General features: G+C 39.0%; 3 protein-coding genes across 3 annotated transcripts; all 3 read right to left on the reverse strand.

Moving 5' to 3' along the window:
- Nucleotides 1-1717: 1717 nt before the first annotated feature.
- Nucleotides 1718-9873, reverse strand: LOC113051730 (mucin-5AC-like). The gene is made up of 4 exons (XM_026215722.1): nucleotides 6082-9873; nucleotides 5744-5922; nucleotides 4951-5122; nucleotides 1718-1858 (listed from the first exon to the last, which is right to left on the reverse strand). Exons 1-4 carry the CDS (start codon nucleotides 8717-8719, stop codon nucleotides 1821-1823), a joined length of 3027 nt encoding a protein of 1008 aa, XP_026071507.1. The 5' UTR covers nucleotides 8720-9873; the 3' UTR covers nucleotides 1718-1820.
- On the reverse strand, nucleotides 9546-15245 carry LOC113052391 (uncharacterized threonine-rich GPI-anchored glycoprotein PJ4664.02-like). The gene is made up of 2 exons (XM_026216838.1): nucleotides 9911-15245; nucleotides 9546-9683 (listed from the first exon to the last, which is right to left on the reverse strand). Exons 1-2 carry the CDS (start codon nucleotides 15242-15244, stop codon nucleotides 9546-9548), a joined length of 5472 nt encoding a protein of 1823 aa, XP_026072623.1. The 5' UTR covers nucleotide 15245.
- Nucleotides 15246-15653: 408 nt separating this feature from the next.
- LOC113052392 (mucin-5AC-like) lies at nucleotides 15654-25941 on the reverse strand. The gene is made up of 2 exons (XM_026216839.1): nucleotides 16457-25941; nucleotides 15654-15824 (listed from the first exon to the last, which is right to left on the reverse strand). Exons 1-2 carry the CDS (start codon nucleotides 25850-25852, stop codon nucleotides 15654-15656), a joined length of 9567 nt encoding a protein of 3188 aa, XP_026072624.1. The 5' UTR covers nucleotides 25853-25941.
- Between the last annotated feature and the right edge of the window lie 1680 nt (nucleotides 25942-27621).

The raw sequence follows: 27621 nt of genomic DNA on the forward strand, positions 1-27621 counted from the left end.
ATTTGAGCAAAAGATATCGGTCTATAAGAATCCTTTACTTTGTGTAAGTGTTTTTATAAATATTATTGAACCAAACCATATATATATAATCTAAATATATATATATATATATATATATATATATATATATAATCTAAATATATATATATATATATATATATATATATATATATATATATATATATATATATATATATATATTGAAGTGAGCGATCCAGATGTACAACTCGACAAAATGATAAATATATTGAGTATTTCTAATCTAAGGATTATTCATAAAAACCTATGCATGTGTGCAGCTTTAAGCAAGTGAGCATACATCTGTGTTAATTTATTGTGTTAATTTATCCCTTTTAATATATTTAATATATACATATATTTATTATATTATTTTTGCTGCTTATTCGTATGCTGTCTGCTGTTTTGTCTACAGTAAAGCTACAGATACAAGAATGTCCCTAGGTTTTTAATGTTACAGAACAATGCTGTGAAGCAGTAATTGTCCATTGTCTTTGATTGGTAACAATTCTGCTTAAAATTTGGCTTGCTCAGATGAAGTCTTTCTGAAATTTAAGATTATTCAAGATTATTTAATTCAGACAGTTCATGTTCACCATCACTTCAAACCGCCAGGTGGATCTAAAAATAGAAACAGACATCTCTAACATTTGCTGTCGTTTATTATCAATTTAAAGATAAAAATGTTATCCAAAAAGTAATTTTATAGTTACCTGACTGATATTTTGAAGAGTAATGTATAAAAATACATAACAATTCTTTCCTTTGCACTGTTTATGTTCTAGCTACATCATCTGCATGAGTATTTAATGTGTGAAATAGACGTGATCAGGTTAATAGATCCAGAATATTCAAATATATTTACAAATCTGTGATTTACAATGTATATCATACAATATATATATATATATATATATATATATATATATATATATATATATATATATATATATATATGTATACAACGTTATTACTATACAATTTTGGTTAAGCTTTGTTTTTATGATGCCTTTATGAAGCAAGCAAAACTTAAAAACTTAAACCATTTTTATGTAGCATTTTTGCACTAATCATGAAGCTTTCAAATAGTCAGGATGTCACAGTCAACATGACTAAGAACAACAATCTAACTGCATATATTTATTGAAACAACCACAAAAAGATATAACGAGAATTGAGACATAATTTGTTTAATTAATTCAATACAAATTAATCAACACAATCAGATTTTCTTATTAGGGGGATCTTTGGATTGAAAAAAAACCCATTGCAACCCCCAGATGGGCCAGATATGGACAATCCCAAGACTGGGGTATTTTACTGTTAATTTAACCTTGCACAGTGGGTGATTTTTGCTAGCAAAGGTTTATTTTTTTTATTTTTTATTTTTTTTACAGGAATACTGGTTTATTTTGTACATTTTTCATGGATTAATATTGCCAGATTAAATTAAATCTAGTAAAATTTTGTTAAATACACTACACAACAACTGTGTTAACATGATAATGTTTTTTTTTTTTTTTTTTTTTTTTTTAATTTTTGCTATTATATTTTGGATAATGTATACAGTTTTAAATACAGCATAAAACAGTTTTTATTGATTACCTAAATTAAAACTCATTTAACAAACATTTTCTGGAAAAAAATAAAATAATAATAATAATAATATTAATAATTAAAAAATTAAATAAAAGTAACATTCAGTGTTATCCCTGTTATCCCTTTTCCATTTAAATAGTGCTTGTATGTTGCTGAAATCTGAGCCGGTGTTGTGCTGGTGTTCAGCAGAGGAACTATGAACTTCAGAACGCTGCCCCGTTTTTCTGAGAGTCGATGATTTCTGAGAACAAAGTAAAGACATTATAGATCAAATAAAACCAATACAAACATAAATGCATCAGTTTGGCATCGCTGAGATGAGGTTAATGCAACATTACTTGACATGAGACATACGATTAGCTTTATTAAACTGATTTAAATTGATGAATATTGTTTCTTAAAAAAAAAAAAAAAAATCAGTTACAGAAAAGGACCCTCTCAAACATATTACAAAATTCTAGAATGTCAGTTTTGTCACAGAATGTCACAGGAGACTTTATCAACTATGACACTGATGTTATAATTTGAATAAATTTCTTGCACAAGCACATAACATCTCTGTTACAAACATAACCCTCATTCCCTAATGGAGTTAATGGAGACATTATGTCAAACTTAATATGGGGTATCACTTGGCAAGGCCAATCATCTCTGAGTTTAAGAGAAAAAAACTATGAAAATTGTCTAGTGGATTTTGCATGCTGATCCACCCATACCTACGGGTATATAAGTTGACAGTGCGCATCCACTCATTATGTTTTATGCTGAGGAGCCGAGAACATGTCCCAGCAAGAGTGAATGGTTCAAGGTTGTGGCACAGGTACATATGTGAAGGGTCTGATTCAAGACTCGTAGATCCAAGATAGGTCGAAGGTCAGCGCTTTTCTTGGGTACAATGAAGTAAGGGCTGTAAAACCCCTTCCTCATCTCGGCTAGAGCAACTGGCTTGATTGCATCATTTGCCAACAGGACACCAATCTCCTCATGCAAAACAAAGGTGTCCTGGACTGCCACCAAAGTCTAGAGAACGCCATTTATATTTGGGAGGTCGCCTGGTGTACTGAATTGCATAGTTGAGTCGAAATGTCCAAATGAGCCAACAGGACAGGTTGGCCAGCGCAACCCACACCCCCAAGCTCCATACGAGTAGCACCGAAGGGACAGCAACATAACCGCAGTGGTTCAGCGATGGGGAGTTGAGCTGTTTGGCCCAGAAGGCATCGTGTTCTGAGTCATCAAAGCAAAACTCTGAGTGTCCCGAAAGGGACTTGCCAGAGGCAAGTGAGGAGGTGTTGCGTCTCCGAACAGTGACCTTTCGGCCTCTGCCAATAGAGGCCATCATTGGAGAAAGTGAGGAAGCAGTGCGTCGCTCACTGTCAACCCACAAGCCTTGCTTTCAGAATTAAAAGGAAACTGGTGAATGTGGTTACCGGTGGCCGTTGAGCCAGTGGCAGAACAAAAATAAATGGAAAAAGATGATTCTACACCCAACCCTCCTCTGGAGAAATGAGCAGTGCTGTCCCGGCCACCTCCTGAAGTGCAGTCTCCTATATCTGTGCCTGTGTCAGGGCCACTTCATCATCTTCTTAGAGGACTTAGCGGCTGGATGTGACATGGGGGCGCCGCTCTCCTACATGGGGCTTGACGTGCTGGCGTTGATCTAGTCTCAGCATGGGGCAGAGCTGAAGTGGAGGACGCAGGAGGATGCCCGACAGTGTCGCTGAACAGGCCAGCCGGAAGATGGGAGCATCAGGAAAGAAAACTTTAACTACATCTCTCATCTTGGCCAGGTCCAGAGTGGACGCCACCTTCTCAAGGGACCGTGCTGTGACTGTCGTTGCCCGATGCAGAAGTCAGTCACCTTGCGCAGCTCCTGCATTTACCTCAGGTCTTTACTACCCTTGTGCATTTGTTTTAGCACCTTTAATTGGTGTACCTGCAGGATAGCCATGCCATGCAGGGCAGAGGCAGCTTGGCCCGCAGCACTATAAACTTTGGCAGCGAGGGCCACCGACAGCTTACAGGTTTTGGACAGGAGACACAGACGATTCCTCCAAGTGGCGGCGTTTTATGGGCACAGGTGCACCGCAAACGCTCTCTCCACCTGGGGAATGTCAATGTACCCCCTAGCTGCCCCGCCATTGAGAGTGGTAAGGATGGAAGCGGGAGATGAACTGCTTCTTGCCTTAAAAGGGGCCGTCCACAACTTTGTCATCTCTTCATGTACCTCTGGGAAGAAAGGAACTGAGGCAGTTGTCCAGCCATGAGCGCTCAGGGCTGGGCAGTGTAGTCACATCCAACCCTATGCTTACGGCTGTTTGGGAAAGCATGGCTGACAGCTCTGGGTCCGATTCGGCAGTGACAACAACACCTAAGGGGGGCAGCCCTGCCAAATCTTCATCTTCAGAGGCCGATAACCCTGATGCTGCAATCGACATCTCATCCACTTGCCGCCCACTGAATGACAGTTGGGACTGCCGTGAGACGGCCCAGCAGAATCATCCAGTAGACGCATGGACCATGCGCTGTGGGAGGAGTGAGAGGTCCGTGGGGCATGGCTGGGAGGAGAAGCTCTCACTGTAACCCTCAAGTCTCCCAGAGCAAAAGGTGGTGGTCCTCTCTTTTGAGGCGAGAAAGACACGATTACAGCGATGCCATGTTCGTATGCCCACAATAGACGCATGACTCATCCATAAGCGCAGCTTCAGTGTGCTGAATGCCCAGACACTGAAAACAATGATTGTGGCCGTTGACAGAGGACAGAAAACGGCCGCATCCAGAATGACACTTGCAAAACAGCATCTTGAAAAAGATGTGAATTGTCCGTGATTTGCTTTTTTAGAGGAAACTGCTCTTTTAACTGAAGCAACCTGGGGAATCGCTGATGACAGGGACACTGCTGTAACACACCATAAGACCAAGCAAGATAAGCCCTCCGAACACAAGATGAATGGCTTTGTAGCGACTACTCGGCTCTGAAGCAAAAATCTAACGAGTGGATGCGCGCTGTCACCTGTAGGCACAGGGAGTGGCTCAGCATACAAAATCCACTAACCAATTTACATTGGCGTTTTCTCTTAAACTCAGAGATGACTGGCCTCCCAAATGAGTACCCATATGTCATTCGACATAACTCGTAGTGACCGACAGATGGGGAAGTAAGGTTTCCTTTAAAAGTGTAATATACTGCATCAAATGTAATGTAATGTAGGTAGTGAAAGCCATTACAGATACCTGAGACAACATTTACAGGTCATTTTCATTTCAACAATATATTGTGAGACAGTAACTAATGAATTAAATAGAACATAAACGATATCTATCTTAACTCACTTTGGCACTCATATTTAAAACAGCATCCAGACTCGTCAGCAACTTTCAGTGGTTGAAATTTGTTTTTACACACAGGATACTGGACAGGATCACATTGTACTGCTTTATGTTCCACTGTACCATTTATGCATCTGTCTATAGAGCAATTTCCCACATGAATTGATTCACCATTCTAAAAAAGATTGTGAAAAAAGTTATTCAGCAGTCTTGTAGGATATTTTATGTCATTCAAGTAGCAAGTCGCCTTCTAAAAGTTTATGAGGACTTTTACAATTAAAAAGGAGTCCAATAATAAAAATACACACACACACACACACACACACACACACACACACACACACACACACACACACACATATATATATATATATATATATATGTATATATGACAAAAAAATATTTCTAATATTTCAATATACGATGCGGACATGACATGCAAGAAAAAATAAATAAATTGCGCACATGATTTACTAATTCGTTCCCTCAATGTAATTAAATCATGCACACGATTACTATTTCTTTCCCCCAATTTACTAATTCTTTCCATCGATTTGCTAAATCGTGCACACAATTAACTAATTCGTTCTCTTGATTTATAAATTGTGTGCATGATTTAGCTAATCAAGGGAAATATTTATTAAATCTTGTCCACAATTAATAAATTGAGGAAACAAATTAGTAAATCGTGCACACAATTTACCCTACTATTTTGGCTCTGTACTAATAGGAATTTACACAAAGAAAACTAAATCTAGATTAAGACACCAAAAATCTATAATATAAAAGTACTTACTTTAAGAGGAGGCATATGTTTATCACAATTGCCTGACAGTGGTTTTGAGGCTGAGGGCAACACTGTTGTTAAACAGGGTACTGATGATGTTATCACCTCACACTTCTTAGCTTCCATTTTGACACATTTTGCTGTGTAACACCATCCATCACCATCAGTTTTGTTATAAATTTCTGATTCTGTGGGATAATGCCATCATTTTCAAGAGGTTAAGAGAAAATACTTTTTTTTCTCCATTTTGACAAAAACAGAATAATTAATGCATGTATACGTACAACTTAACCACAGATATATTCAAAATCTTTATAGAGGTAGTGAAATACAGAAGAAATAATTACCTGGCTTAAACGTTTTGCCATTGATTTCACAGACACAGTCTTGATGTACAGTGATCTGACCTCCTGTTGAACCTGTGATAATTGGCAAACTTCTAGTGGTGCTTATTGTGCTGTTTGAAAAATGCTGATTTGTTTGTCTAATTTTGGATGATTTTCCACACAATCCATGACAATGCAATATTTGAATCTCATAATCAAAACATTGTTGCGTAACACCTTGGTTCTTATTTAAACAAACAAGTCCATCCACAGAATTGCATGTAACTACCTGGCCCAACTGTGAAAGAAGCAGTCCAGGGTAAAGTTTTGCATGGCATTTAACCTCAGTTGGAACGGAGCTAATATTAAAATGTGTCTTCATTATTGAGTTTACAGGTATAATTTCACCACCTTCAGGCCCTGTTGTTGGACTGCCAAAGTCCATCCAGTCTGACCACTGGCAAATACATTCAGAAGATTTTTTTGAAATGGTTGTAGTCTTTGCTCTTGTTGGGGATACTATAGTTGTGCTTACACTTGAGGAGGAATTTAATAAAGCTAGAGTCAATGCTGCTGGTAAAGTTGCACTAGCACAATCCCGATGACAGCACAACACTCTGATCTCATAGTCAAAGCACTGCTGTGTAATATTTTGCTTTTTATTTAGGCAAACAAGTCCATCTTTAAGATTACAGTTCACTACCTGGCCAAGCTGTGATACAGGAAGTCGGGGATAAAGTTTTGCACGACATTCAATTCCCTGTGGTATTGAGCAGGTCATTGGATGGGTATCAGTGATGATTTTGACTGGTATAAGTTTACCGCCTTCAGGACCAGTTGTTGGTCTGCCAAAATTCAACCATTTTGACCACTGACAAATGCATGGTGGGGTAGGAGTAGTTGGGGATAGTTTTGAGGTCTTGGAAGGTGTAGAAGTTGCTGGAAGTGTACTTGAAATTGTGGTTGTTGTTAATCCTGACATCCTAGAAGGAGTTGTTGGTGTTTGTGTGGAGTTGTCACATTTTCCATGGCAACATAGTACCCTGATATTATAATCAAAGCATTGCTTTGTGATATTTTGATTTTTGTTCAGACACAGGAGCCCATCTTTTGCATTACAAATAATATCCTGTCCAAGCTGCAAAAGAGAATGTCGAGGATAATGTTTTGCATGGCATTCCACCTTCTTTGGGGCTGTACATAGGGACGGATAGGTATCTGTTATTTTTTTGATTGTTACTCTTATGCCACCTTCGGGTCCTACTGTCGGGCCACCAAAGTCCAACGCTTCTGACCAATGACAGTTACATTCAGAGGTAGAAGTAACTGGTTTTGATGTAATGAAAGATGGTTTCTGTTGTATAGAAGCTGTACCTGAAGAAGCTGTTGCTGGTTTGGTTGTTCTTGAAAGTGACAACCTTGCAGAGGTTGTTGCTGCCTGTGTGGAGCTGTCGCATTTTCCATTACAGCATAATACTCTGATTTCATAATCAAAGCATTGCTTTGTGATATTTTGTTTTTTGTTCAGACACAGGAGCCCATCTTTTGCATTACAAATAATATCCTGTCCAAGCTGCAAAAGAGAATGTCGAGGATAATGTTTTGCATAGCATTCCACCTTCTTTGGGGCTGTACATAGGGATGGATAGGTATCTGTTATTTTTTTGATTGTTACTCTTATGCCACCTTCGGGTCCTACTGTCGGGCCACCAAAGTCCAACACTTCTGACCACTGACAGGTACATTCAGAGGTAGAAGTAACTGGTTTTGATGTAATGGAAGATGGCATCTGTTGTATAGAAGTTGTACCTGAAGAAGCTGTTGCTGGTTTGGTTGTTCTTGAAAGTGACAACCTTGCAGAGGTTGTTGCTGCCTGTGTGGAGCTGTCGCATCTTCCATGACAGCATAATACTCTGATTTCATAATCAAAGCATTGCTTTGTGATATTTTGTTTTTTGTTCAGACACAGGAGCCCATCTTTTGCATTACAAATAATATCCTGTCCAAGCTGCAAAAGAGAATGTCGAGGATAATGTTTTGCATGACATTCGACCTTCTTTGGGGCTGTACATAGGGACGGATAGGTATCTGTTATTTTTTTGATTGTTACTCTTATGCCACCTTCGGGTCCTACTGTCGGGCCACCAAAGTCCAACGCTTCTGACCAATGACAGTTACATTCAGAGGTAGAAGTAACTGGTTTTGATGTAATGAAAGATGGTTTCTGTTGTATAGAAGCTGTACTTGAAGAAGCTGTTGCTGGTTTGGTTGTTCTTGAAAGTGACAACCTTGCAGAGGTTGTTGCTGCCTGTGTGGAGCTGTCGCATTTTCCATTACAGCATAATACTCTGATTTCATAATCAAAGCATTGCTTTGTGATATTTTGTTTTTTGTTCAGACACAGGAGCCCATCTTTTGCATTACAAATAATATCCTGTCCAAGCTGCAAAAGAGAATGTCGAGGATAATGTTTTGCATAGCATTCCACCTTCTTTGGGGCTGTACATAGGGATGGATAGGTATCTGTTATTTTTTTGATTGTTACTCTTATGCCACCTTCGGGTCCTACTGTCGGGCCACCAAAGTCCAACACTTCTGACCAATGACAGGTACATTCAGAGGTAGAAGTAACTGGTTTTGATGTAATGGAAGATGGCATCTGTTGTATAGAAGTTGTACCTGAAGAAGCTGTTGCTGGTTTGGTTGTTCTTGAAAGTGACAACCTTGCAGAGGTTGTTGCTGCCTGTGTGGAGCTGTCGCATCTTCCATGACAGCATAATACTCTGATTTCATAATCAAAGCATTGCTTTGTGATATTTTGTTTTTTGTTCAGACACAGGAGCCCATCTTTTGCATTACAAATAATATCCTGTCCAAGCTGCAAAAGAGAATGTCGAGGATAATGTTTTGCATGGCATTCCACCTTCTTTGGGGCTGTACATAGGGACGGATAGGTATCTGTTATTTTTTTGATTGTTACTCTTATGCCACCTTCGGGTCCTACTGTCGGGCCACCAAAGTCCAACGCTTCTGACCAATGACAGTTACATTCAGAGGTAGAAGTAACTGGTTTTGATGTAATGAAAGATGGTTTCTGTTGTATAGAAGCTGTACCTGAAGAAGCTGTTGCTGGTTTGGTTGTTCTTGAAAGTGACAACCTTGCAGAGGTTGTTGCTGCCTGTGTGGAGCTGTCGCATTTTCCATTACAGCATAATACTCTGATTTCATAATCAAAGCATTGCTTTGTGATATTTTGTTTTTTGTTCAGACACAGGAGCCCATCTTTTGCATTACAAATAATATCCTGTCCAATCTGCAAAAGAGAATGTCGAGGATAATGTTTTGCATGGCATTCCACCTTCTTTGGGGCTGTACATAGGGACGGATAGGTATCTGTTATTTTTTTGATTGTTACTCTTATGCCACCTTCGGGTCCTACTGTCGGGCCACCAAAGTCCAAAGCTTCTGACCAATGACAAGAACATTCAGAGGTAGAAGTAACTGGTTTTGATGTAATGAAAGATGGTTTCTGTTGTATAGAAGTTGTACCTGAAGAAGCTGTTGCTGGTGTGGTTGTTCTTGAAAGTGACAACCTTGCAGAGGTTGTTGCTGCCTGTGTGGAGCTGCCACATTTTCCATGACAGCATAAAACTCTGATTTCATAATCAAAACATTGCTTTGTGATATTTTGATTTTTGTTCAAACACAAGAGCCCATCTTTTGCATTACAAATAATATCCTGTCCAAGCTGCAAAAGAGAATGTCGAGGATAATGTTTTGCATGACATTCGACCTTCTTTGGGGCTGTACATAGGGACGGATAGGTATCTGTAATTTTTTTGATTGTTACTCTTATGCCACCTTCGGGTCCTACTGTCGGGCCACCAAAGTCCAACGCTTCTGACCAATGACAGTTACATTCAGAGGTAGAAGTAACTGGTTTTGATGTAATGAAAGATGGTTTCTGTTGTATAGAAGCTGTACTTGAAGAAGCTGTTGCTGGTTTGGTTGTTCTTGAAAGTGACAACCTTGCAGAGGTTGTTGCTGCCTGTGTGGAGCTGCCACATTTTCCATGACAGCATAATACTCTGATTTCATAATCAAAGCATTGCTGTGTGATATCTTGATTTTTGTTCAAACACAGGAGCCCATCCTTTGGATTACAAATCACAACCTGTCCAAGCTGTGAAAGAGAAAGTTCAGGGTAAAGTTTTGCCCGGCATTCTAATTCTTTTGGTGCTGAGCAGATGGCAGGATAGGTTTCACTTATTTTTTTGATGGAAATTATTTCACCACCTTTAGGACCCATTGTTGTGCTACCAAAGTCCATCCAGTCTGACCTCTGACAAATGCATCCAAGACTAGGAGTAAACGAAGGGATTTTGGGTGTCTGTGCTGAGTTACTGCCACAATTACCATCACAGCAGGATACTCTGACCTCATAGTCAAAGCACTGATGTGTAATATCTTGGTATTTGTTCAAGCACACAAAGCCATCTTTTGCATTACATATCACAACCTGTCCAAGCTCTGAAAGAGAAAGTTCAGGGTAAAGTTTTGAACGACATTCTAATTCCTTTGGTGCTGAGCAGATGGTAGGATAGGTGTCAGTTATTCTTTTGATGGAAATTATTTCACCACCTTTAGGACCTATTGTTGGGCTACCGAAATCCATCCAGTCTGACCTCTCACAATTACATCCAGGACTAGGAGTTAACAAAGGGGTTTTTGGTGTCTGTGCTGTGTTACTGCCACAATTTCCATCACAGCAGGATACTCTGATCTCATAGTCAAAGCACTGATGTGTAATGTCTTGGTGTTTGTTCAAGCACACAAGGCCATCTTTGGGATTACATTTCACAACCTGGTTAAGCTGGGAAAGAGACAATCTGGGGTAATTTTTTGCACGACATTCAACTTCCTTTGGTGCAGTGCAGACTGTAGGATAATTGTCCAAAATTCTTTTGATTGATATCCTTTCACCACCTTCAAGACCTGTTGTTGGACCCCCAAGGTCCAACCATTCTGACCAATGACAAACGCAGGTAGTGTTAGGAGTATGTGTGGCTGTTTTGGACAGTGAAGAAGTTGTTGAAGCAGTTGACAGAAAAAATGAAGTTACTGGATTTGTGTATAGACTAGTACCATCGGACAAACTTTGGACCAGTGGTGAACGTGTAGCAATAGACATTTTTGTAGGGATTGTGGATATGCTTTTAACAGTGGGGATATTCTGGAATGTTGGTGTGGTAACTTGTTGTGTGAACCTGATGGTTGAGGAAACTGCAGGTGTAACAGAAAACTTTGATGTTGTTGCTGCAGTTCCAACTATGCTTGAGGAGGAAATACGGCTTGTTGATGTCAGAGTTGATGCTGTATGCATGCTGTTTGAAATATTTGGCAAAGTCGTACCAGTAGAAATGGTTTTGGATGGACCTGTGTTTAGGCTTATAATGGTGGAGGAACTATTTATTGTTGCTGTTGTAGTTGGTGATATATGCCCGCTTGTTGATGACATCCTTGTAGTCGTTGAAGTCAAAGATTTTGATGTCATACTTGTAGTAATGGAGGAATTCTGGACCGTAGTTGATTTTTTCTGTGGTGTAGTCATGCCAGGTGAAAATGATGGTGAAGATCTACCAGTAAAAATTGTTGTTGTACTTGTAGATATGCTTGTAATGTTGGAGGAACTATGTACTTTTGAAGTTGAAGTTAGTGGTATATGCATGCTTGTTGAGGACATCCTTGTAGCTGTTGTAGTCAAAGATTGTGTTGTCATACTTGTAGTATTGGAGGAATTCTGTACTGTTGGTATTTTCGTCGATAGAGTATTCATGCCAGTTGAAAACAATGGTGAAAAAGTACCAATAGACTTTTTTGTAGGGATTGTGGATATGCTTTTACCAGTGGGGGAATTCTGGACTGTTGGTGTTGTAACTTGTCGTGTGAACATGATAGTTGAGGAAACTGAAGGTGTAACAGAAAACTTCGATGAAGTTGTTGCTGCAGTTCCAACTATGCTTGAGGAGGAAATAAGGCTTGTTGATGTCAGAGTTGATGGTGTTGGCATGCTGGTTAAAATATTTGGCAAAACCTTACCAGTAGAAATTGTTTTGGATGGACCTGTGTTTAGGCTTGTAATGCTGGAGGAATTATTTACTCTTGAAGTTGAAGTTAGTGGCACATACAGGCTTGTTGAGGACATCCTTGTAGCTGTTGTAGTCAAGAATTGTGTTGTCATACTTGTAGTATTGGAGGAATTCTGGAATGTTGGTATTTTAGTCGATAGAGTATTCATGCCAGTTGAAAACAATGGTGAACGTGTAGCAATAGACATTTTTGTAGGGATTGTGGATATGCTTTTACCAGTGGGGGTATTCTGGAATGTTGGTGTTGTAACTTGTTGTGTGAACATGATCGTTGAGGAAACTGCAGGTGTAACAGAAAACTTTGAAGAAGTTATTGCTGCAGTTCCAACTATGCTTGAGGAGGAAATACGGCCTGTTGATGTCAGAGTTGATGCTGTTGGCATGCTGGTTAAAATATTTGGCAAAACCGTACCAGTAGAAATTGTTTTGGATGGACCTGTGTTTAGGCTTGTAATGGTGGATGAACTATTTATTTTTGCTGTTGTAGTTGATGGTTTATGCCCGCTTGTTGATGACATCCTTGTAGCCATTGAAGTCAAAGATTGTGTTGTCATACTTGTAGTAATGGAGGAATTCTGGACTGTAGTTGATTTTTTCTGTGGTGTAGTCATGCCAGGTGAAAATGATGGTGAAGATAAACCAGTAAAAATTGTTGTACTTGTAGATATGCTTGTGATGTTGGAGGAACTATGTTCTCTTGAAGTTGAAGTTAGTGGTATATGCATGCTTGTTGAGGACATCCTTGTAGCTGTTGTAGTCAAAGATTGTGTTGTCATACTTGTAGTATTGGAGGAATTCTGTACTGTTGGTATTTTCGTCGATAGAGTATTCATGCCAGTTGAAAACAATGGTGAAAAAGTACCAATTGACATTTTTGTAGGGATTGTGGATATGCTTTTACCAGTGGGGGAATTCTGGACTGTTGGTGTTGTAACTTGTTGTGTGAGCATGACCGTTGAGGAAACTGCAGGTGTAACAGAAAACTTTGATGAAGTTGTTGCTGCAGTTCCAACTATGCTTGAGGAGTAAATAAGGCTTGTTGATGTCAGAGTTGATACTGTTGGCATGCTGGTTGAAGTATTTGGCAAAGTCGTACCAGTAGAAATTGTTGTTCTTGCACCTGTATATATGCTTGTAATGGTGAAGGAACTATGCACTCTTGAAGTTGAAGTTAGTGGTACATGCATGTTTGTTGAGGACATCTTTGTAGCTGTTGTAGTCAAGAATTGTGTTGTCATACTTGTAGTATTGGAGGAATTTTGGAATGTTGGTATTTTAGTCGATAGAGTATTCATGCCAGTTGAAAACAATGGTGAACGTGTAGCAATAGAAATTTTTGTAGGCATTGTGGATACGCTTTTACCAGTGGGGGTATTCTGGAATGTTGGTGTTGTAACTTGTCGTGTGAACATGATGGTTGAGGAAACTGCAGGTGTAACAGAAAACTTTGATGAAGTTGTTGCTGCAGTTCCAACTATGCTTGAGGAGGAAATACGGCTTGTTGATGTCAGAGTTGATGCTGTATGCATGCTGGTTGAAATATTTGGCAAAGTCGTACCAGTAGAAATTGTTTTGGATGGACTTGTGTTTAGGCTTGTAATGGTGGAGGAACTATTTATTGTTGCTGTTGTAGTTGGTGACATATGCCCGCTTGTTGATGACATCCTTGTAGTCATTGAAGTCAAAGATTTTGATGTCATACTTGTAGTAATGGAGGAATTCTGGACTGTAGTTGATTTTTTCTGTGGTGTAGTCATGCCAGGTGAAAATGATGGTGAAGATCTACCAGCAAAAATTGTTGTTGTACTTGTAGATATGCTTGTAATGTTGGAGGAACTATGTACTTTTGAAGTTGAAGTTAGTGGTATATGCATGCTTGTTGAGGACATCCTTGTAGCTGTTGTAGTCAAAGATTGTGTTGTCATACTTGTAGTATTGGAGGAATTCTGTACTGTTGGTATTTTCGTCGATAGAGTATTTATGCCAGTTGAAAACAATGGTGAAAAAGTACCAATTGACATTTTTGTAGGGATTGTGGATATGCTTTCACCAGTTGGGGAATTCTGGACTGTTGGTGTTGTAACTTGTTGTGTGAGCATGACCGTTGAGGAAACTGCAGGTGTAACAGAAAACTTTGATGAAGTTATTGCTGCAGTTCCAACTATGCTTGAGGAGGAAATACGGCCTGTTGATGTCAGAGTTGATGCTGTTGGCATGCTGGTTAAAATATTTGGCAAAACCGTACCAGTAGAAATTGTTTTGGATGGACCTGTGTTTAGGCTTGTAATAGTGGAGGAACTATTTATTTTTGCTGTTGTAGTTAATGGTTTATGCCCGCTTGTTGATGACATACTTGTAGCCATTGAATTCAAAGATTGTGTTGTCATACTTGTAGTAATGGAGGAATTCTGGACTGTAGTTGAGTTTTTCTGTGGTGCAGTCTTGCCAGGTGAAAATAATGGTGAAGATAAACCAGTAAAAATTGTTGTACTTGTAGATATGCTTGTAATGTTGGAGGAACTATGTTCTCTTGAAGTTGAAGTTAGTGGTATATGCATGCTTGTTGAGGACATCTTTGTAGCTGTTGTAGTCAAAGATTGTGTTGTCATACTTGTAGTATTGGTGGAATTCTGGACTGTTGGTATTTTAGTCGATAGAGTATTCATGCCGGTTGAAAACAATGGTGAACGTGTACCAATAGACATTTTTGTTGGGATTGTGGATATGCCTTTACCAGTTGGGGAATTCTGGACTGTTGGTGTTGTAACTTGTCGTGTGAACATGATAGTTGAGGAAACTGAAGGTGTAACAGAAAACTTTGATGAAGTTGTTGCTGCAGTTCCAACTATGCTTGAGGAGGAAATAAGGCTTGTTGATGTCAGAGTTGATGCTGTTGGCATGCTGGTTGAAGTATTTGGCAAAGGCGTACCAGTAGAAATTGTTGTTGTTGCACCTGTATATATGCTTGTAATGGTGAAGGAACTATGCACTCTTGAAGTTGAAGTTAGTGGTACATGCATGTTTGTTGAGGACATCTTTGTAGCTGTTGTAGTCAAGAATTGTGTTGTCAAACTTGTAGTATTGGAGGAATTTTGGAATGTTGGTATTTTAGTCGATAGAGTATTCATGCCAGTTGAAAACAATGGTGAACGTGTAGCAATAGAAATTTTTGTAGGGATTGTGGATACGCTTTTACTAGTGGGGGTATTCTGGAATGTTGGTGTTGTAACTTGTCGTGTGAACATGATGGTTGAGGAAACTGCAGGTGTAACAGAAAACTTTGATGAAGTTGTTGCTGCAGATCCAACTATGCTTGAGGAGGAAATACGGCTTGTTGATGTCAGAGTTGATGCTGTATGCATGCTGGTTGAAATATTTGGCAAAGTCGTACCAGTAGAAATTGTTTTGGATGGACCTGTGTTTAGGCTTGTAATGGTGGAGGAACTATTTATTGTTGCTGTTGTAGTTGGTGACATATGCCCGCTTGTTGATGACATCCTTGTAGTCATTGAAGTCAAAGATTTTGATGTCATACCTGTAGTAATGGAGGAATTCTGGACTGTAGTTGATTTTTTCTGTGGTGTAGTCATGCCAGGTGAAAATGATGGTGAAGATCTACCAGCAAAAATTGTTGTTGTACTTGTAGATATGCTTGTAATGTTGGAGGAACTATGTACTTTTGAAGTTGAAGTTAGTGGTATATGCATGCTTGTTGAGGACATCCTTGTAGCTGTTGTAGTCAAAGATTGTGTTGTCATACATGTAGTATTGGAGGAATTCTGTACTGTTGGTATTTTCGTCGATAGAGTATTTATGCCAGTTGAAAACAATGGTGAAAAAGTACCAATTGACATTTTTGTAGGGATTGTGGATATGCTTTTACCAGTTGGGGAATTCTGGACTGTTGGTGTTGTAACTTGTTGTGTGAGCATGACCGTTGAGGAAACTGCAGGTGTAACAGAAAACTTTGATGAAGTTATTGCTGCAGTTCCAACTATGCTTGAGGAGGAAATACGGCCTGTTGATGTCAGAGTTGATGCTGTTGGCATGCTGGTTAAAATATTTGGCAAAACCGTACCAGTAGAAATTGTTTTGGATGGACCTGTGTTTAGGCTTGTAATAGTGGAGGAACTATTTATTTTTGCTGTTGTAGTTAATGGTTTATGCCCGCTTGTTGATGACATACTTGTAGCCATTGAATTCAAAGATTGTGTTGTCATACTTGTAGTAATGAAGGAATTCTGGACTGTAGTTGAGTTTTTCTGTGGTGCAGTCTTGCCAGGTGAAAATAATGGTGAAGATAAACCAGTAAAAATTGTTGTACTTGTAGATATGCTTGTAATGTTGGAGGAACTATGTTCTCTTGAAGTTGAAGTTAGTGGTATATGCATGCTTGTTGAGGACATCTTTGTAGCTGTTGTAGTCAAAGATTGTGTTGTCATACTTGTAGTATTGGTGGAATTCTGGACTGTTGGTATTTTAGTCGATAGAGTATTCATGCCGGTTGAAAACAATGGTGAACGTGTACCAATAGACATTTTTGTTGGGATTGTGGATATGCCTTTACCAGTTGGGGAATTCTGGACTGTTGGTGTTGTAACTTGTCGTGTGAACATGATAGTTGAGGAAACTGAAGGTGTAACAGAAAACTTTGATGAAGTTGTTGCTGCAGTTCCAACTATGCTTGAGGAGGAAATAAGGCTTGTTGATGTCAGAGTTGATGCTGTTGGCATGCTGGTTGAAGTATTTGGCAAAGGCGTACCAGTAGAAATTGTTGTTGTTGCACCTGTATATATGCTTGTAATGGTGAAGGAACTATGCACTCTTGAAGTTGAAGTTAGTGGTACATGCATGTTTGTTGAGGACATCTTTGTAGCTGTTGTAGTCAAGAATTGTGTTGTCAAACTTGTAGTATTGGAGGAATTTTGGAATGTTGGTATTTTAGTCGATAGAGTATTCATGCCAGTTGAAAACAATGGTGAACGTGTAGCAATAGAAATTTTTGTAGGGATTGTGGATACGCTTTTACTAGTGGGGGTATTCTGGAATGTTGGTGTTGTAACTTGTCGTGTGAACATGATGGTTGAGGAAACTGCAGGTGTAACAGAAAACTTTGATGAAGTTGTTGCTGCAGATCCAACTATGCTTGAGGAGGAAATACGGCTTGTTGATGTCAGAGTTGATGCTGTATGCATGCTGGTTGAAATATTTGGCAAAGTCGTACCAGTAGAAATTGTTTTGGATGGACCTGTGTTTAGGCTTGTAATGGTGGAGGAACTATTTATTGTTGCTGTTGTAGTTGGTGACATATGCCCGCTTGTTGATGACATCCTTGTAGTCATTGAAGTCAAAGATTTTGATGTCATACCTGTAGTAATGGAGGAATTCTGGACTGTAGTTGATTTTTTCTGTGGTGTAGTCATGCCAGGTGAAAATGATGGTGAAGATCTACCAGCAAAAATTGTTGTTGTACTTGTAGATATGCTTGTAATGTTGGAGGAACTATGTACTTTTGAAGTTGAAGTTAGTGGTATATGCATGCTTGTTGAGGACATCCTTGTAGCTGTTGTAGTCAAAGATTGTGTTGTCATACATGTAGTATTGGAGGAATTCTGTACTGTTGGTATTTTCGTCGATAGAGTATTTATGCCAGTTGAAAACAATGGTGAAAAAGTACCAATTGACATTTTTGTAGGGATTGTGGATATGCTTTTACCAGTTGGGGAATTCTGGACTGTTGGTGTTGTAACTTGTTGTGTGAGCATGACCGTTGAGGAAACTGCAGGTGTAACAGAAAACTTTGATGAAGTTATTGCTGCAGTTCCAACTATGCTTGAGGAGGAAATACGGCCTGTTGATGTCAGAGTTGATGCTGTTGGCATGCTGGTTAAAATATTTGGCAAAACCGTACCAGTAGAAATTGTTTTGGATGGACCTGTGTTTAGGCTTGTAATAGTGGAGGAACTATTTATTTTTGCTGTTGTAGTTAATGGTTTATGCCCGCTTGTTGATGACATACTTGTAGCCATTGAATTCAAAGATTGTGTTGTCATACTTGTAGTAATGGAGGAATTCTGGACTGTAGTTGAGTTTTTCTGTGGTGCAGTCTTGCCAGGTGAAAATAATGGTGAAGATAAACCAGTAAAAATTGTTGTACTTGTAGATATGCTTGTAATGTTGGAGGAACTATGTTCTCTTGAAGTTGAAGTTAGTGGTATATGCATGCTTGTTGAGGACATCTTTGTAGCTGTTGTAGTCAAAGATTGTGTTGTCATACTTGTAGTATTGGTGGAATTCTGGACTGTTGGTATTTTAGTCGATAGAGTATTCATGCCGGTTGAAAACAATGGTGAACGTGTACCAATAGACATTTTTGTTGGGATTGTGGATATGCCTTTACCAGTTGGGGAATTCTGGACTGTTGGTGTTGTAACTTGTCGTGTGAACATGATAGTTGAGGAAACTGAAGGTGTAACAGAAAACTTTGATGAAGTTGTTGCTGCAGTTCCAACTATGCTTGAGGAGGAAATAAGGCTTGTTGATGTCAGAGTTGATGCTGTTGGCATGCTGGTTGAAGTATTTGGCAAAGGCGTACCAGTAGAAATTGTTGTTGTTGCACCTGTATATATGCTTGTAATGGTGAAGGAACTATGCACTCTTGAAGTTGAAGTTAGTGGTACATGCATGTTTGTTGAGGACATCTTTGTAGCTGTTGTAGTCAAGAATTGTGTTGTCAAACTTGTAGTATTGGAGGAATTTTGGAATGTTGGTATTTTAGTCGATAGAGTATTCATGCCAGTTGAAAACAATGGTGAACGTGTAGCAATAGAAATTTTTGTAGGGATTGTGGATACGCTTTTACTAGTGGGGGTATTCTGGAATGTTGGTGTTGTAACTTGTCGTGTGAACATGATGGTTGAGGAAACTGCAGGTGTAACAGAAAACTTTGATGAAGTTGTTGCTGCAGATCCAACTATGCTTGAGGAGGAAATACGGCTTGTTGATGTCAGAGTTGATGCTGTATGCATGCTGGTTGAAATATTTGTCAAAGTCGTACCAGTAGAAATTGTTTTTGATGGACCTGTGTTTAGGATTGTAATGGTGGAGGAACTATTTATTGTTGCTGTTGTAGTTGGTGATATTTGCCCGCTTGTTAATGACATCCTTGTAGCCGTTGAAGTCAAAGATTTTGATGTCATACTTGTAGTAATGGAGGAATTCTGGACTGTAGATGATTTTTTCTGTGGTGTAGTCATGCCAGGTGAAAATGATGGTGAAGATCTACCAGTAAAAATTGATGTTGTACTTGTAGATATGCTTGTAATGTTGGAGGAACTATGTACTTTTGAAGTTGAAGTTAGTGGTATATGCATGCTTGTTAAGGACATCCTTGTAGCTGTTGTAGTCAACGATTGTGTTGTCATACTTGTAGTATTGGAGGAATTCTGTACTGTTGGTATTTTCATCGATAGAGTATTCATGCCAGTTGAAAACAATGGTGAAAAAGTACCAATAGACATTTTTGTAGGGATTGTGGATATGCTTTTACCAGTGGGGGAATTCTGGACTGTTGGTGTTGTAACTTGTCGTGTGAACATGATAGTTGAGGAAACTGAAGGTGTAACAGAAAACTTTGATGAAGTTGTTGCTGCAGATCCAACTATGCTTGAGGAGGAAATACGGCTTGTTGATGTCAGAGTTGATGCTGTATGCATGCTGGTTGAAATATTTGTCAAAGTCGTACCAGTAGAAATTGTTTTGGATGGACCTGTGTTTAGGCTTGTAATGGTGGAGGAACTATTTATTGTTGCTGTTGTAGTTGGTGATATATGCCCGCTTGTTGATGACATCCTTGTAGCCGTTGAAGTCAAAGATTTTGTTGTCATACTTGTAGTAATGGAGGAATTCTGGACTGTAGTTGATTTTTTCTGTGGTGTAGTCATGCCAGGTGAAGACGATGGTGAAGATCTACCAGCAAAAATTGTTGTTGTACTTGTAGATATGCTTGTAATGTTGGAGGAACTATGTACTTTTGAACTTGAAGTTAGTGGTATATGAATGCTTGTTGAGGACATCCTTGTAGCTGTTGTAGTCAAAGATTGTGTTGTCATACTTGTAGTATTGGTGGAATTCTGGAATGTTGGTATTTTAGTCGATAGAGTATTCATGCCAGTTGAAAACAATGGTGAACGTGTACCAATAGACATTTTTGTTGGGACTGTGGATATGCCTTTACCAGTTGGGGAATTCTGGACTGTTGGTGTTGTAACTTGTCGTGTGAACATGATAGTTGAGGAAACTGAAGGTGTAACAGAAAACTTTGATGAAGTTGTTGCTGCAGTTCCAACTATGCTTGAGGAGGAAATAAGGCTTGTTGATGTCAGAGTTGATGCTGTTGGCATGCTGGTTGAAGTATTTGGCAAAGTCGTACCAGTAGAAATTTTTTTGGATGGACCTGTGTTTAGGCTTGTAATGGTGGAGGAACTATTTATTTTTGCTGTTGTAGTTGATGGTTTATGCCCGCTTGTTGATGACATCCTTGTAGCCATTGAAGTCAAAGATTGTGTTGTCATACTTGTAGTAATGGAGGAATTCTGGACTGCAGTTGAGTTTTTCTGTGGTGTAGTCTTGCCAGGTGAAAATGATGGTGAAGATCTACCAGTAAAAATTGTTGTACTTGTAGATATGCTTGTAATGTTGGAGGAACTATGTACTCTTGAAGTTGAAGTTATATGCATGCTTGTTGAGGACATCCTTGTAGCTGTTGTAGTCAAAGATTGTGTTGTCATACTTGTAGTATTGGAGGAATTTTGGAATGTTGGTATTTTAGTCGATAGAGTATTCATGCCAGTTGAAAACAATGGTGAAAAGGTACCAATAGACATTTTTGTAGGGATTGTGGATATGCTTTTACCAGTGGGGGAATTCTGGACTGTTGGTGTTGTAACTTGTCGTGTGAACATGATAGTTGAGGAAACTGAAGGTTTAACAGAAAACTTTGATGAAGTTGTTGCTGCAGTTCCAACTATGCTTGAAGAGGAAATATGGCTTGTTGATGTCAGAGTTGAAGCTGTTGGCATGCTGGTTAAAATATTTGGCAAAACCGTACCAGTAGAAATAGTTGTTGATGGACCTGTGTTCAGGCTTGTAATGGTGAAGGAACTATTTATTTTTGCTGTTGTAGTTTGTGGTATATGCCTGCTTGTTGATGACATCCTTGTAGTCATTGAAGTCAAAGATTGTGTTGTCATACTTGTAGTAATGGAGGAATTCTGGACTGTAGTTGAATTTTTCTGTGATGTAGTCTTGCCAGGTAAAAATGATGTTGAGGATGTACCAGTATAAATTGTTGTTGTACTTGTAGATATGCTTGTAATGTTGGAGGAACTATGTACTCTTGAAGTTGAAGTTAGTGGTATATGCATGCTTGTTGGGGACATCCTTGTAGCTGTTGTAGTCAAAGATTGTGTTGTCATTTTTGTAGTATTGGAGGAATTCTGGACTGTTGGTATTTTAGTCGATAGAGTATTCATGCCAGTTGAAAACAATGGTGAAAGAGTACCAATAGACATTTTTGTTGGGATTGTGGATATGCTTTTACCAGTTGGGGAATTCTGGACTTTTGGTGTTGTAACTTGTTGTGTGACCCTGATGGTTGAGGGAAGTGAAGGTGAATAAGAAAATTTTGATGAATTTGTTGCTGCAGTTCCAACTATGTTTGTGGAGGAAATAAGGCTTGTTGATGTTATAGTTGATGCTGTTGGCATGCTGGTTAAAATATTTGGCAAAGCGGTACCTTTAGAAATAATTTTTGATGGACCTGTAGATATGTTTGTAATGGTGGAGGAACTATGTACTCTTGAAGTTGAAGTTAGTGGTATTTGCATGCTTGTTGATGACATCCTTGTAGCTGTTGTAAGGAAGGATTGTGTTTTCATGCTTGTAGCATTGGAGAAATTCTGGACTGTAGTAGTTTTTGTCTGTGGTGTAGTCATGTCATGTGAAAATGATAGTGAAGTTGTAGCAGTAGAGATTGTTGTTAAAGTTGTGGATATGCTTTTACCAGTGAGGGGACTTTCGACTGTTGATGTTGTTCTTGGTGGTGTATGTCTGTCTGATGACATTGTGGTAACAGATGCATTTGAAGACTGTGTTGTGATGTTACCACAGATTTCATCACAACAGAAAACTCTAATCTCATAGTCATAGCATTGCTGTGCAAGACCTTGGTGTTTATTTAAGCAAACTAGTCCATCCTTCATATTACATTTCACAACCTGTCCCAGCTGTGAAAGAGGAACTCCAGCATAATGTTTTGCACGGCATTCTACTTCCTTTAGCACTGAGCAAATGGTGTGATATGTGCCAATTATTCTTTCAATAGATACTATTTCTCCACCTTTATGGCCTGTTGTTGGTCCACCAAAGTCATTCCAGTCTGACCAGTGACAATTGCATCCATGGGTAGGATTAAATGTACTTTTTCTTAATGTTATGGATGTAAGAGAAGTCGTTGATTGAATTTTAGAAGAGGTTTTTGTTGTTGGAGTTGTAGATATGTTTTTAATAATGGAGGAATTCTGGACTGTTGATGTTTTAGTCAGTGGTGCAGTAATGCCAGTTGAAAATGTTGGTGAAGGTGTACCTGTATACCGTGTTGTTGGACTTTTAGGTGTGTTTTTACCAGTTGGCGTACTCTGAACTGTTAGTGTTGTGATATTCTGTAAAAAGGCACTTGTTGAAGAAACTGAAGTTGTAGCATTCGTCTTTGTTGAAGCTGTTACTGTAGTTATTGATAAGATTTTACTTGTGGAGGAAGTTATGCTTGTTGATGAGGTAGTTGATGCTGAAGGCATGCTGGATGAAATAGTTGGCAAACCCGCACTAGCAGAAATTGTTGCTGATGGACCTTTGGATATAATTGTAATGGTGGAGGAACTATTTACACTTGAAGTTGTAGTTAGTGGTATATGCATGCTTGTTGGGGACATCCTTGTAGCTGTTGTAGTCAAAGATTGTGTTTTCGTACTTGGGGTATTGATGGAACTCTGGGCTGTAGTTGATTTTATTTGTGGTGTAGTCATGCCAGGTGAAAATGTACCAGTATAATTTTTTGTTGTTGTACCTGTAGATATGCTTGTAGTGGTGGAGAAACTATGTACTCTTGAAGTTGAAGTTAGTGGTATATGCATGCTTGTTGGGGACATCTTTGTAGCTGTTGTAGTCAAAGATTGTGTTGTCATACTTGTAGTATTGGAGGAATTCTGGACTGTTGGTATTTTAGTCAATAGAGTATTAATGCCAGTTGAAAACAATGGTGAAAGAGTACCTATAGACATTTTTGTAGGGATTGTGGAAATGCCTTTACCAGTGGGGGTATTCTTGAATGTTGGTGTTGTAACTTGTTGTGTGAACTTGATTGTTGAGGAAACTGCAGGTGTAACAGAAAACTTTGATGGAGTTGTTCCTGCAGTTCCAACAATGCTTGAGGAGGAAATAAGGCTTTTTGATGTCGTAGTTGATGATGTTGGCATGCTGGTTGGAATATTTGGCAAAGTCGTACCGGTATAAATTGTTGTTGATTGAGCTGTATTTAGGCTTGTAATGGTGGAGGAACTATTTGTTTTTGCTGTTGTAGTTCGTGGTATGTGCATGCTTGTTGATGACATCCTTGTAGCTGTTGTAAGTAAGGATTGTGTTTTCATGCTTGTAGTATTGGAGGAATTCTGGACTGTAGTAGTTTTTGTCTGTAGGGTAGTAATGCCATGTGAAAATGATAGTGAAGGTGTAGCAGTAGAGATTGTTGTTAAAGTTGTGGATATGCTTTTACCAGTGGGGGAACTTTCCACCATTGATGTTGTACTTGGTGGTGTATGCACACCTGCTGATGTCATTGTGGTAACAGATGTAATTGAAGACTGTGTTGTGATGTTACCACAGGTTTCATCACAACAAAATACTCTAATCTCATAATCATAGCAATGCTGTGCAAGACCTTGGTGTTTATTTAAGCAGACTAGTCCATCCTTCATATTGCATTTCACAACTTGGCCCAGCTGTGATAGAGGAACTCCAGGATAATGTTTTGCACGACATTCTACTTCCTTTAGCACTGGGCAAATGGGATGATAAGTGTCAATTATTCTTTCAATAGTTACTATGTCTCCACCTTCAGGACCAGTTGTTAGTCCACCAAAGTTGTTCCAGTCTGACCAATGACAATTACATACAGCTGTAGGCATAAATGTGTTTGTTCTCAATGTTGTGGCATTTAGAGATGTCATTGATGGAGTTTTAGATGCTTTTGATGTTGGAGCTGTAGATATGTCTGTCATAATGGAGGGAGTTTTGACTGAAGTAGTTTTAGTCAGCAGTGCAGTAATGCCAGTTGAAAATGTTGGTGAAGGTGTACCTGTAGACAATGTTGTTGTACCTGTAGATATGCTTTTAGTGGTGGAGAAACTATGTACTCTTGAAGTTGAAGTTAGTGGTATATGCATGCTTGTTGGGGACATCTTTGTAGCTGTTGTAGTCAAAGATTGTGTTGTCATACTTGTAGTATTGGAGGAATTATGGACTGTTGGTATTTTAGTCGATAGAGTATTAATGACAGTTGAAAACAATGGTGACCGTGTACCTATAGACATTTTTGTAGGGATTGTGGATATGCTTTTACCAGTGGGGGTATTCTGGAATGTTAGTGTTGTAACTTGTCGTGTGAACTTGATGGTTGAGGAAACTGAAGGTGTAACAGAAAACTTTGATGAAGTTGTTCCTGCAGTTCCAACTATGCTTGAGGAGGAAATAAGGCTTGTTGATGTCATAGTTGATGATGTTGGCATGCTGTTTGAAATATTTGGCAAAGTCGTGCCTGTATAAATTGTTGTTGATCGAGCTTTATTTAGGCTTGTAATGATGGAGGAACTATTTGTTTTTGCTGTTGTAGTTCGTGGCATGTGCATGCTTGTTGATGACATCCTTGTAGCTGTTGTAAGTAAGGATTGTGTTGTCATGCTTGTAGTATTGGATGAGTTCTTGACTGTAGTAGTTTTTGTATGTAGGGTAGTCATGCCATGTGAAAATGATAGTGAAGGTGTAGCAGTAGAGATTGTTGTTAAAGTTGTGGATATGCTTTTACCAGTTGGGGAACTTTCCACCATTGATGTTGTACTTGGTGGTATAGGCACACCTGCTGATGTCATTGTGGTAACAGATGTAATTGAAGACTGTGTTGTGATGTTACCACAGGTTTCATCACAACAAAATACTCTAATCTCAAAATCATAGCAATGCTGTGCAAGACCTTGGTGTTTGTTTAAGCAAACTAGTCCATCCTTCATATTACATTTCACAACCTGGCCCAGCCGTGAAAGAGGAACTCCAGGATAATGTTTTGCACGACATTCTACTTCCTTTAGCACTGGGCAAATGGGATGATAAGTGTCAATTATTCTTGCAATAGGTACTATGTCTCCACCTTCAGGACCAGTTGTTAGTCCACCAAAGTTGTTCCAGTCTGACCAATGACAATTACATACAGCTGTAGGCATAAATGTGTTTGTTCTCAATGTTGTGGCATTTAGAGATGTCATTGATGGAGTTTTAGATGCTTTTGATGTTGGAGCTGTAGATATGTCTGTCATAATGGAGGGAGTTTTGACTGAAGTAGTTTTAGTCAGCAGTGCAGTAATGCCAGTTGAAAATGTTGGTGAAGGTGTACCTGTAGACAATGTTGTTGTACCTGTAGATATGCTTTTAGTGATGGAGAAACTATGTACTCTTGAAGTTGAAGTTAGTGGTATATGCATGCTTGTTGGGGACATCCTTGTAGCTGTTGTGGTCAAAGATTGTGTTGTCATATTTGTAGTATTGGAGGAATTCTGGACTGTTGGTATTTTAGTCGATAGAGTATTAATGCCAGTTGAAAACAATGGTGAACGTGTACCTATAGACATTTTTGTAGGGATTGTGGATATGCTTTTGCCAGTGGGGGTATTCTGGAATGTTGGTGTTGTGACTTGACGTGTGAACTTGATCGTTGGGGAAACTGCAGGTGTAACAGAAAACTTTGATGAAGTTGTTCCTGCAGTTCCAACTATGCTTGAGGAGGAAATAAGGCTTGTTGGTGTCATAGTTGATGCTGTTGGCATGCTGTTTGAAATATTTGGCAAAGTCGTACCTGTATAAATTGTTGTTGATCGAGCTGTATTTAGGCTTGTAATGATGGAGGAACTATTTGTTTTTGCTGTTGTAGTTCGTGGCATGTGCATGCTTGTTGATGACATCCTTGTAGCTGTTGTAAGTAAGGATTGTGTTGTCATGCTTGTAGTATTGGATGAGTTCTGGACTGTAGTAGTTTTTGTATGTAGGGTAGTCATGCCATGTGAAAATGATAGTGAAGGTATAGCAGTAGATATTGTTGTTAAAGTTGTGGATATGCTTTTACCAGTGGGGGAACTTTCCACCGTTGATGTTGTTCTTGGAGGTGTATGCACACTTGCTGATGGCATTGTGGTAACAGATGTAATTGAAGACTGTGTTGTGATGTTACCACAGATTTCATCACAACAAAATACTCTAATCTCATAATCATAGCAATGCTGTGCAAGACCTTGGTGTTTATTTAAGCAAACTAGTCCATCCTTCATATTGCATTTCACAACCTGGCCCAGCTGTGAAAAAGGAACTCCAGGATAATGTTTTGCACGACATTCTACTTCCTTTAGCACTGGGCAAATGGTGTGATAAGTGTCAGTTATTCTTTCAATAGGTACTATTTCTCCACCCTCAGGACCTGCTGTTGATCCACCAAAGTCATTCCAGTCTGACCAATTACATCCAGGGATAGAAGTAATTGTAGTTGTTCTCAATGTTGTGGCAGTTAGAGAATTCATTGATGGAGTTGTAGATGGTTTTGTTGTTGGAGTTGTAGAAATGTCTTTCATACTGGAGGTAGTTTGGACTGAGGTTGTTTTAGTCTGTGGTGTAGTCATGCCATTTGAAAACACTAGTGATGTTGTTTTCATTGTTGATGGAGATGTGGGTTTGCTTTTGTCAGTGGGGGAACTCTGGACTCTTGGTGTAGTAACCTCTTGTGTAAATCTTCTTGTTAAAGAAATTGAAGGTGTTGCCAATGTGGAACTTGTAGCTGATATGTTTGTACTTGTGGGGGAAATAAGACTTGATGATGTTATAAGTGGTGGTGGAGGCATGCTGGCTGAAAAAGATGGTGAAGGTGTACCAGTAAAAGTGGCTGTTGATGTATCTTTGGATATGCTTGCAACAGTGGAGGAACTTTGAAAAATTGATGTTGTACTTGAAGGTATGTTCATGCTCTTTGATGATATTGTTGTAGTAGCTGAACTTAGTGGTGGTGTTGTGATGTTTCTGCAGTTTTCATCACAGCATAATG

This window comes from Carassius auratus, chromosome 32, assembly GCF_003368295.1.
Source record: "Carassius auratus strain Wakin chromosome 32, ASM336829v1, whole genome shotgun sequence".
NCBI classification, from domain to species: domain Eukaryota; kingdom Metazoa; phylum Chordata; class Actinopteri; order Cypriniformes; family Cyprinidae; genus Carassius; species Carassius auratus.